The sequence below is a fragment of the Pristiophorus japonicus genome, chromosome 7 (genome assembly GCF_044704955.1).
Source record: "Pristiophorus japonicus isolate sPriJap1 chromosome 7, sPriJap1.hap1, whole genome shotgun sequence".
Lineage (NCBI taxonomy): Eukaryota > Metazoa > Chordata > Chondrichthyes > Pristiophoridae > Pristiophorus > Pristiophorus japonicus.
The window spans coordinates 109,588,723-109,600,795 of NC_091983.1; the positions used below are offsets into that span (position 1 = coordinate 109,588,723).

At 41.5% G+C, this 12,073-nt stretch overlaps 1 protein-coding gene across 5 annotated transcripts in view; it reads right to left on the minus strand.

Annotated features, from left to right (window-relative positions):
* The window catches only part of cd2ap (CD2-associated protein), a 249,038-nt gene that overhangs the window by 211,901 nt on the left and 25,064 nt on the right, over window positions 1-12,073 (minus strand). For 3 of the 5 annotated variants that reach the window (XM_070885240.1, XM_070885238.1, XM_070885235.1), the window contains exon 2: window positions 3,068-3,228. In XM_070885240.1, coding sequence (XP_070741341.1) covers window positions 3,068-3,228 — 161 coding nt within the window. The remainder of the gene's footprint in view (window positions 1-3,067; window positions 3,229-12,073) is intronic. The other 2 variants (XM_070885236.1, XM_070885237.1) reach the window with 2 other exon arrangements.

The following is a 12,073-nucleotide window of genomic DNA, read 5'->3' on the forward strand; positions in this document are numbered from 1 at the left end:
TTCCACAGGTTAAAAACTCTGAATGAAGAAGTTTCTCCTCATCTCTGTCCTAAATGGCTTACCCCTTATCCTTATACTGTGTCTCCTGGTTCTGGACTTCCCCAACACCAGGAACATTCTCCCTGCATCCAACCTGTCCTGTCCTGTCAGAATTTTATATGTTTCTATGAGATCCCCTCTCATCCTTCTAAACTCCAGTGAATACAGGCCCAGTCGATCCGGGGTCTCCTCATCGGTCAGTCCTGCCATCCCGGGAATCAGTCTGGTGAACCTTCGCTGCACTCCCTCAATAGCAAAAACGTCCTTCCTCAGATTAGGAGACCAAAACTGAACACAATATTCCAGGTGAGGAGTCACTAAAGCCCTGTACAACTGTAGTAAGACTTCCCTGCTTCTATACTCAAATCCCCTAGCTTTGAAGGCCAACATGCCATTTGCCTTCTTCACCGCCTGCTGTACCTGCATGCCAACTTTCAATGACTGAAGAACCATGCCACCCAGGTCTCGTTGCACCTCCCCTTTTCCTAATCTGCCGCCATTCAGATAATATTCTACCTTCATGTTTTTGCCACCAAAGTGGAAACTATAGACCAGTTAGCCTAACATTTGTGGTTGGGAAAATGTTGGAGTCCATTATTAAAGAAGCAGTAACAGGACATTTGGAAAAGCAAAATTTAGTCAGGCAGAATCAGCATGGATTTATGAAGGGGAAGTCATGTTTGACAAATTTGCTGGAGTTGGATAAAGGGGAACCTGTGGATGTGGTGTATTTGACTTCCAGAAGGCATTTGACAAGGTGCTACATAAAAGGTTACTGCACAAGATAAAAGATTCATGGAGTTGGGGGTAATATATTAGCATGGATAGAGGATTGGCTAACTAACAGAAAACAGTGAGTCAGGATAAATGGTTCATTCTCTGGTTGGCAACCAGTAATTGGTGGGGTGCCGCAGAGATCAGTGCTGAGAGCCCAACTATTTACAATCTATATGAACGACTTGGAAGAAGGGGCTGAGTGTAACGTAGCCAAGTTTGCTGATGATACAAAGATGGGAGGAAAAGCAATGTGTGAGGAGGACACAAAAAATCTGCAAAAGGACATACACAGGTTAAGTGAGTGGTCAAAAATTTGGCAGATGGAGTATAATGTTGGAAAGTGTGAGGTCATGCACCTTGGCAGAAAAAAAATCAAAGAACAAGTCATTATTTAAATGGAGAAAAATTGCAAAGTGCCACAGTACAGCGGGACCGGGGGGTTATTGTGCATGAAACACAAAAGGATAGTATGCAGGCACAGCAAGTGATCAGGAAGGCCAATGGAATCTTGGCCTTTATTGCAAAGGGGATGGAGTATAAAAACAGGGAAGTCTGGCTACAGCTATACAGGGTATTGGTGAGGCCACACCTGAAATACTGCGTGCAGTTTTGGCTTCCATATTTACAAAAGGATATACTTGCTTTGGAGGCAGTTCAGGGAAGATTCACTTGGTTGATTCCGGAGATGAGGGGGTTGACTTATGAGGAAAGATTGAGTAAGTTGGACCTCTGCTCATTGGAATTCAGAAGAATGAGAGGTGATCTTATCAAAATGTATAAGATGATGAGGGGGCTTGACAAGGTGGATGCAGAGAGGATGTTTCCACTGATGGGGGAGACTAGAACTAGAGGGCATGATCTTAGAATAAGGGGTCGCCCATTTAAAACTTAGATGAGGAGAAATTTCTTCTCGCAGAGGGTTGTAAATCTGTGGAATTCGCTGCCTCAGGGAGCTGTGGAAGCTGGGACATTTAATAAATTTAAGACAGAAATAGACAGTTTCTTAACCGATAAGGGAATAAGGGGTTATGGGGAGCGGGCAGGGAAGTGGAGCTGAGTCCATGATCAGATCAGCCATGATCTTATTGAATGGCAGAGCAGGCTCGAGAGGCCTTGTGGCCTACTTCTGTTACTATTTCTTATGTTCTTATCCCATGCCTCATTGGCCTATCAAAATTCCATGTGGAAGTAACTCAACTAGTGGATGCAGGCTTTCCAATAGATATAGAATTACTCGAGTGTCAATTCAAGTTCCACATGTGAAGCACTTCAGTACAAAATTTGCTGATAATACCAAGCATCATGGCCTAGTGACCATTATGGGAGAGGGTAAACAGCATTTGAAAAATTAAATCAAATGGGTTAAAAATAGCACATAAATTTTAATGCAGTTATAAATATATTAAGGTTAAAGCCACATTAGTGTGATTGGGAGGGCTACCCAAACTGAAAATATTCGATTTTAAAGAAAAAGCAGCAACTTCAACTACAATAGTTAAATTAGATGTAACTAAACAATAATCATACAAGCCCACTGGTTACAAAGTACGTAATATGTACTGGAACTGGAAACAAATGTGCACATGAAGCAGTACCACATATTTTTATATTAAGTCAGTGGATTGGGGGATTGGACAAAACCAATGAGAAGATCCACATTTCACTTCTGGTCTGTCCATCCTAACTTCTCAGATCTTTCATGTAACTTTTATGGATTATCTTTCAACAAAAAAAGAGCTCACAAGATCAACATTTTTAAGATCATGGCATCAGAAAGGAAGTTGTTCTTTAAAACTTATTTATCTTCTTCCCTGAGGCTGCAACCATCCCCATCCAATGCAAACCAATGTCAAGCTTCAAATTAGTGGTACTTGAAGAATCAAGAATAGGCCAAAATTTAAATTACTTTTTTTGAGACCTATAATGCAAGAATACAGTGCAAAGTAAAGTAAAATATTCAATGTCTTCACTGTAACTAGCAAACACATTACATAGCTCAAACAATTATTTTTTCTAACCCATCATTTGCTGTCACATGTACTTTATATCCAAAATCACAAAACTAGGGAAAAGCTTCTGTCCTTTCAAACTGGATGCGAGTGGTTATCATGTTACTGACTATTAGTGTTCTCTTAAAACTGTTGCACAAAAGTCACCATGCAAAAATATGTTCATGCTCTCCTATTCTGTCCCATAATGTATCAAGAAAAAAACACCACAGATTTTCTACAGCATTATTTTTCTTACTCACTTTGATAAAATTATCAGGGAACAACCCCCTCTTCCCATTTAACTCTCCTTCACACCACCCTTCTTCTTCAAGTTTTCTTACATTCCTGATGAGATCACCAACCCTTAGTGTAAGTTCGTCCTCTTGCGCAGCTTCATAATCATATTCCACTGTAGCCTCTACTGAAAAGAACAAAAATGCACCATTAGTCAAATCGGAAGCTGCCATTCCTATTTATAAAGGCAATGTTGAAGGTTTATGCCGTTGCGGTGAAAATCATTATCATTAATCGTTGATTTGGGGTGGGGGGGAAAATTATACAATATACAGTTTACCGGATATCAATATAACATTCTGAAATGGCTAATGTATTATAATTCTTAAGTAAACACACTTATTGTGCAATCTATGCCACTCCTCCCCAAGGTGATGACTTGCCCTGTGCACATTCCATCTACAAGTACCTCACCTAAAGAGTCACATATGTGAGCCCCTGCCAACAACTTATTCAACCATAGGAGGAGGGGGAAAAGGAACTAAAAAAAAATTCAGCCAAACCCAACAGCAGACAGCTGTTAACGACATGATGTCATTGGGATGACGGAGACATGTCTGGAGTAAAAATAAAACGGGAAAGGTGGCTTAACCGTGGCTAACAATGGAAATTAGGGATAGTGTTAAATCCAAGGAAGAGGCATATAAATTGGCCAGAAAAAGCAGCAAACCTGAGGACTGGGAGAAATTCAGAATTCAGCAGAAGAGGACAAAGGGTTTAATTAGGAAGGGGAAAATAGAGTATGAGAGTAAGCTCGCAGGGAACTTAAAAACTGACTGTAAAAGCTTCTATAGATATGTGAAGAGAAAAAGGTTAGTGAAGACAAATGTAGGTCCCTTGCAATCAGAATCAGATGAATTTATAATGGGGAACAAAGAAATGGCAGACTAATTGAACAAATACTTTGGTTCAGTCTTCACGAAGGAAGACACAAATAACCTTCCGGAAATACGAGGGGACCGAGGGTCTAGCGAGGAGGAGGAACTGAAGGAAATCCCTATTAGTCAGGAAATTGATGGGATTGAAGGCCGATAAATCCCCAGGGCCTGATCGTCTGCATCCCAGAGTACTTCAGGAAGTGGCCCTAGAAATAGTGGATGCATTGATGGTCATTTTCCAACATTCTATAGACTCTGGATCAGTTCCTATGGATTGGAGGGTTGCTGATGTAACCCCACTTTTTAAAAAAGGAGGGAGAGAAAACAGGGAATTATAGACCGGTTAGCCTGACATTGGTAGTGGGGAAAATGTTGGAATCAATTATTAAAAATTTAATAGCAGCGCATCTGGAAAGCAGTGACAGGATCAATCCAAGTCAACATGGATTTATGGAAGGGAAATCATGCTTGACAAATCTTCTAGAATTTTTTTGAGGATGGAACTAGTAGAGTGGACAAGGTTAGATACAGGAAGAATGTTCCCGATGTTGGGGAAGTCCAGAACCAGGGGGTCACAGTCTAAGGATAAGGGGTAAGACATTCAGGACAGAGATGAAGAGAAACTTCTTCACTCAGAATTTTGAACCTGTGGAATTCTCTCCCACAGAAAGTTGTTGAGGCTAGTTCGTTAGATATATTCAAAAGAGAGTTATATGTGGCCCTTACAGCTAAAGGGATCAAGGGGTATGGAGAGAAAGCATAGAAGTTGCATGATCAGCAATGATCATATTGAATGGTGGTGCAGGCTCAAAGGGCCGAATGGCCTACTCCTGCACCTATTTATATTTCTATGTTTCTAATTCTGTCCTCATCTAATGTCCATCATTAAAGCAGGCATTATCCAAAGTAATCGGAAGCCAGAGCCACAAATGCTTTTTCTGTTCCAGAGAAGCGTCAGGCCAATTGTAGCCCACACCCCAAGTCCTCAGTTGCTGAAGTCAGCAAACTTTGCATCAACTCGCAATTGGAATTGAATTTTTCAGATCTGTGTGGCTCCGAGATATTCCAGATGGTGATTTTCACACTGCATCATCATGGAGCAAATTATCAAGTTAAGAGAGATTTCCATTAGTTGGGTTGCTCCAATTTTAATTGCATAGCATCCATTAAGTCTGAACATCAATTGTCAGCTACTTTTCCACATAATTCAGATCGTAAAATATTTACAATATAGTTAATGGATTTTAATTCTTGCTTTCCCTCAGTTGATAATCAGAATCTATTTGTTATTACAAACTACTTAGCCTGTGACCTTGTGGTCCATTCCCACAGCACAGTGGAACTCCTTGTACCAGGATGACAGGAGTCGGGGGAGGCAAATTTAACATCACGGTGAACTGTCAGGACCGATAAAAAAGTGTTACATTTATACTGTGGGTGTCATAAGAACAAAACTATGGCTGCAGTAGAAAATAAAGAACTATAGATGTGGCCAGTCTGCTTCCAGATTATACCTTCAAAGCTGCTCACCTTTGAATCATTCCAAAATGGAGCTGGAAAAGTAATACAATAGTCCAAAAACCACCTGTGCAATTTCACTCCATAAGTTGCTTTTTCCAGCAACATTTTGCAATCATGTGAAGGGAAGCCTAATTGAAATTCATTCATATTGAAACCACTTACAAAGTGACCCAGCTAAAAGCAGGCTAGGTTTGGAGTACTCATGTATTTCATCCCACTCATGTTGGTAAAATAATCCAAAATGCTATGCTGTGGAGCACAAGTGTCTATTCAGTTAGGAATTTCACATTTAGATCATTGATGGGGGGGTGGAAAGGAGTATTTATTTTGATCATTCCAAATAGATTAATTTGCAACATTTTTACCAGCAAACAAGAGCATGACTCAGCTCATGTTTGCAATTCTAATTCAGTAATCAATAAATAGCACAATCACTAAAGTGGCTAAAACAACGTCATCACTGATTCAGTTCCCTGGATCACTACATATTTCACCAAGAATCAAAATTTTGAATTGACTTAGTTATTATAAGCTGCTTTTATATTGGTGCTCCTTTAGGTTGAATTACAGCATCCATGAGCCAGCTCCCAGCTTTGACACCATTAAATCCAGTTCCCAGCAAAAAAACCTATGTGCTGCTAAGATAGGGGAGGCGGATTTAGTAAGTAACCATTGGGCACTGGCTCAGGGAGGTGTGTCACCAGAAATTAGGTCAGACATAAACAAATGCCCACATAAAGAAAATAGAACCATGAGCAAAGTTCGAGCTCAAAGAAGCAACAAGGTGCAACCATTAACATTTTTCAGAAGACATCCTGAACACAAGTCTACATCTCAGCTGACACCTGGAACCCTATAGCAAAACCAAGGTTACACATAAGGAATCAACATTTATTCCGCATTTACATTGCTACGCAATGAGCAGATTGAACTACAGTATTTGCTACAGCTCCCTTGAACTGTCAGAAATTTCAAAAGAATGCAGATTCCCAGTTAAACAGCTATCTTAAGGCTGTAAATGCTAACTGTTCCCCAAAGACTCCCCATTGTTTTTTTGGGGGGAGAAGCAACGGTCTATATGGGCTGGTGACAACAAAGCTGCTTCTTTGCAGGGAGGTTTGTGGAACTTGGCAACTCAGCCCATCAGCAGCCAGAAACATTCATGTTGCCATCAGAGAGGTCAACCAGAACCATCCCTTTTGATGGTCTGCATCTGCCTCTTGATTTACATTGCCAGTTTATTAACATTACAGCTGCTATTGGGAGCAAGTGTAAAAGTGAATTAGGCAATGGAAGCCTAGAATATCACAGCACAGAAGGAAGCCATTCAGTCCATCGAGCCCATGCTGGCTCTCCAAGAGCACTTCAGCTCATCCCACTCCCCTGCCCTTTCGCTACAGCCCTGCAATTTATTTCCTTCCCTTTCCCTTTTGAAAGCCATAGTTAAATCTGCCTCCACCATCCTCAAGCAAGACTCCTGAAAAACAATAGACAGTCAAAGGACACGACAGTGTGATAGGGGATGCATTAAAGTATTTTCCAAAGATGGAGGTTGAAACAGAACCTAATGGGATATTAGAATCGAAAACTGGTCTAGCAAACATTACCAACTCTTTTTTAAATAGACAATAAATTTCTGAAAAAAGTTCCGATCTGGCATATGATATACAATGAGAATGCTACCTCAAACACAACAAACAATCTTTGTTACAGCCTATAATACAAGCGCACTTTGTCACTGGCAACAATCCAACCTGCAGTAATGCAGTAGAATTTTATGGTGAAGATGAGTAACAATTGTGAAAAAACCTCCAGGTAACTCAGCGGGAAGCACATTTGAGGGTGTTGAAAGGAACTGTTTTCGCAGACTGCATGAAAAAGATGTTATGTAGCTAAAAATAAATTGTAGATCAAAAGTAATTGTTTCATAAATGTAATGAAACATAATTTCAATGATGAAATGGAAACTTATTAAAAAGATCTACTATTTATGATTTGAAGGCTGAATTTTCAGGTCGTTTGCGACCAGGTTTTCGCCGGGTTTTGACCCTCTATGGCGAAAAATGGGGCGGTGAGCTCTTTTGCATCCAGGCACGATCCTCCGTTCGGGTTTTGCGGAGGGGCTTCTAGGAGCTGCGCCGGGTCTGCAAAGGCTCCCATTGCGACACCGGCAGAAGTTTTGACAAACACCCGACCCATTCACCCCAAAACGCACCCCGCGATGACCGCCAGGGAAAGCACAGCGGTCCAGCCCTGCCGGCAGCGGTGAATTGGATAAATTGCAAAAAAGGTTACCTTCCAGTTTTTATTCTTTTATATTTTTGTAGCGATTTGTTTTGTAAGAGTGTTGGCAATGTTTTTTGAATGTTTGTATGAATTTCTTTTTGGCAAGGTTCCTGTTTTTGTGCCGTGAAAGTCGCACAACACTTTCCTTTACGTTGCGCAAGGGCCAAATGATAAAAGTGCTCCGCACAGCGCAAACGGAAATCCGGTGGTAAATTTCCCGCCTCGCCTCAATTTTCGCCCCGAAAACGCAGCTCAATAACTGTATTTCTTCATGGATGAATTTTATTTTGACCATCCCCAAAAATCCCTTTGCTATTTACAGAATCAAGTTTCTAGTTACGTCCTCGTGAGGACCAGTTAGCATGATGGATGCTTCAATAAGCAAATGATTGAGATGCTCCTGCAGTTAGTTATTGCAAAACGGGCCATAATGTCTCAAAACACATGGGACTGGAAATCCTGGCCTCCCCGGGTCTGTACAGTGTCTACAGACCTGGGAAAGCATCACAAAAGCCGGTTTTCAGCGCACTGAAAACCAGCTTTTCTGATCAGTCAAGCTCCAGCTTGACCAACCGACGCATATCGGGAGTGAGGACATTTGCAAGGGCAAGACTGCGGGATTTACCCACATCTTGCCCAGCAAACGTCCTCAAAACTCTTACGTCTGTAAAAATAGGCTATGTGCCTGCTTTTATCAGGCGCAAGAGTTTTAAAACATATAAAAATATATTAAATTTAAAAAAACACATTTTATTGTTAAAAACCCTGCCCACTAAGGTAAGTTTATTTTTAACCCTAATTACAAAACTTTATAAAAACATTTTTAAAAAGCTGATTTTTTTTTCCATAAGGCATTTATTAACTTCGATTTCAATTAATTTTAATTATGTGAGGTGTGTTTATTTTTTATGTTTCGTGTGTTTGAGATTTTTGTCTCATTAATAGTAATGAGAACTCGTAAATACAGAGTTCTCATTGCTATTAATGAGAATGCTGTGGAATACTGCACCTGATTGGTTGTGAAGTCACACGTGACTACACCTCCTGCATGGGAACCTGGAGGACGGGAGCGTGTTTCGCAGCGCGAGAACAGGCGGCCTCCCCAATGGAATCCCATGCTCCTCCAGGACTACCAGGTAGATTCGGAGAAATGTTTCAGGTCGGAGGCATCCGCCCGCGGGAAGCTTCCGACCGCAATTTTTGGGCCATGCAGTTAATACACAAAGACAGCGTTATAGTCAGTGATCGAATCACTGAAGAGAATATGTAAATTTGTTTTATCAATAAAAAGTGGTTCACAACCCATTCCTAAATATCACAGCAATTTTTGACCAAATGATTACAGTGATAATGCTGTCACATGATTGAAAACAAGAGTAGGTGCAAATTATTTAAATACAGGTACAACCTCCAAAATCCGGAGTTCCAAAAACCAGAATGTTCCAAAAAGTGGACATCACGCAGATCGTAGGAGTCGCCCGAAATCCAGAAATATGTTCCGAAAACCAGACTTTAAAAAAAATTTAAATGGGAGAAAATCAACGGGGAAAATACTGGACCCCAAAATTAATTTCATTAAAAAAATTTAATTGGAACATTAAAAAGATACGAAATAAATCATTTCGAAATGAGTGCTGTAAAAGCTGCCTCCTCCTCCACTGACCTGCGTGGTCTCGGCTGATGTAGTGTTTCTGGCAGTGGCATCAGGTGCTGCAGAGGCTTGTTTTGGGGGGGGGGGGGGGGGGGGAAGAGAAGAGACGGGCATGTCTGGCTCTCTCTTGTGGGGCATGTATTTTTCAGTGGGCTCGGCTGTCTTGACTCACTCAGCTTTTGGAAGAAGCAATCATGCTGCGCTATGTGGAAGGCCCAGGAGACTAGATGCGACCTACATGTGGAGCAGGTCTAGGGGTCTATTTTAGCATCCTAGCTGGGATCCGGGTGAATCTGTGGGCTAATGTGTGCGTGCGCGCGTTTAAATGGTACAAAGTGTGCGAATAAGCAGCAGCCGAGTGCAGCATCCGCCCTGGCTGTGTCGCGGCCTCGGGGGATACTTCCCCACTAAGGCGGGGCTCTCATCTCACATCAGCCTGTCAACGGCACCAATAGAAATTACAGACCAGAATAATATATGAAATATACAGAAAAAACAATATAGATCAGAAGGAAACAGCAACATTCTTTTTTTAAAAAAAAGGGAGCCTGGTTGGTTTCAGGTGCGCTGCCGAGAATGGACACAGCTGAAAAGAATCCAGACCATTCTTCATTAATTAAAAAGAGAGAGACCTTTGCAAAAAAAAACATATCAGACGTCGGATTTATGTTCCAAAATCCGGAAATACCCGAACCTCGGCCTAGGCATTTCCGGATTCGGGATGTCGGAATTATGTTCCGAAATCCGGAAAAACAAATCCGGAATGGCCTCGGTCCCGGATTTGGGATGTTGTACCTGTACCAAAAAATACATCACTGGATGCTGTTATTAATCTCAACAACAAAAATGAAAATTAGAGTTTCATATGCAATGTCATCTTGGCATCAGATTCTGCTGTACAATGGGGGCTTCCTACAGCAACATTATTAAGATAAGTTTTGCCAATTAAGAGCACAATTAAACATGACAACTGTATGAATTAAGCTTTCTGCTCTTAAGTTCAGTGCAACCATTAATAAATAAGAAATGATTTACCACAACAATGAGTTGGGCATTGAAAAATATTGGGCATCCATTTTTATGAAATATTGCCACATTATTTTTAGTTGAATAGGATAATGCAAGAACAGAAATGGCCATCTTACACTCTTTAGGCACTCAATGCCACCTCAACCACCCATGAATAGCAATACAGTGCCAGAAACATTTCAATTCCCTCACATGGTTGGCAGAGGTAAATAAAGCGATGGGTATTCGTGCAGATCCTGAAATAATGCTCGGAGTATGACTCACCTCTACACCATCCCTGTCCACACAATATAAATGAAGAGATGAATGAGACAGCTAATGTGATCAGGAGACCTCATCATTTCTCTTAATCACATATCCCTCTCCCAACTTGCCAGTGTTTGAGTGAAACGTAACGAGATTTCTGAAGAGCCTGCACCTGAAAGAATCATCACAGTGCACTGCATGCAAACACTTGGGCGAAATTCAATCTTGACTTAATATCACCCAAAGTCAGCAGCAAAACGGTGCGGTGGATGGGGGAAATGGCAACCTTTAACCATTAAGTAGGCACAAGAAGGAAGCTCTAGAATTATTCAGGGAAATGGTAGGAGATGGAGAAGTTCAGGAGGGTATAGAACAGATCGCTGACAATCGAGTGCTTGAGATTTCAGACATTCTGAATATCATTGCTCAGTTACTTCTGAATCACAAGAATGCACCATCCTAAATGAACAACCTTGGTATTCCCCACAGGGGCTGACACTGAGAAAGAAGGAATTGACAGGCAGACTGGCAGTTCCACACTGTCCAACCTTGCATCTGATTCACCAACTTTGTCAGACACATTTATTCAAGCACAGTCCCAGATAAACAGCGCAAGATGCAGCAAATAGTGAGACAGAGGGTATATCATGGCTTATAGGACAGAGCACCATTGAGTAGGAGGAGCTGTGGAGAACCAACCATCTCTTCCCCTCCCGCTCAAAGGGCACAGGAATGACAGCCATCGCCGAGTCATCCGATATCATGCAACTCTGATTTCCAAAAAGCAATGCTTCAGAAGCATAGATCATATGTACAGACTGTGGAGACAGCCTCCTCTCAGGTTGGAGATAGTGGTATATTGTAGAGGTCCACAACTCACATCTGCAACACAGTGAAGGAAGTTATGTCACAATATGCAAAACAACTCAGAGAATAGACAGTCCTGAATACTTTTGCAGCAACAAGACATCAGGAGATTGAAAGGGTAATCGGTGTTTCTAGAGTGGTAGCCACAATTTATTTCTTGTTCAACACTTTCAAGAGCACATTGCCTCAGGATTTCACTCAATTTAGACTATGTTGTTGTGCAGACCATTAGCCCAACTGAGCTGGAAGAAGTGGTCGCAAGTGTTGCTGTTTCTCATGATAATGACACTGCTTCTGCATCAATGTAGCCCCCTCCAGTAGCAGCACAGGAAGGAGTCAGGTTTGGGCCAACTAATCACTGGATGTGCAAGTGACATGACACCAGAAGCAAGTCCTGCAAGTGCATCACCGAGTCAAATGCCACTTCAGTGTTCGAGGTCCCCATGGGTACAGTCCTAGTCACCCAACCTCACAGTTTCTTGACATGGTGCTGG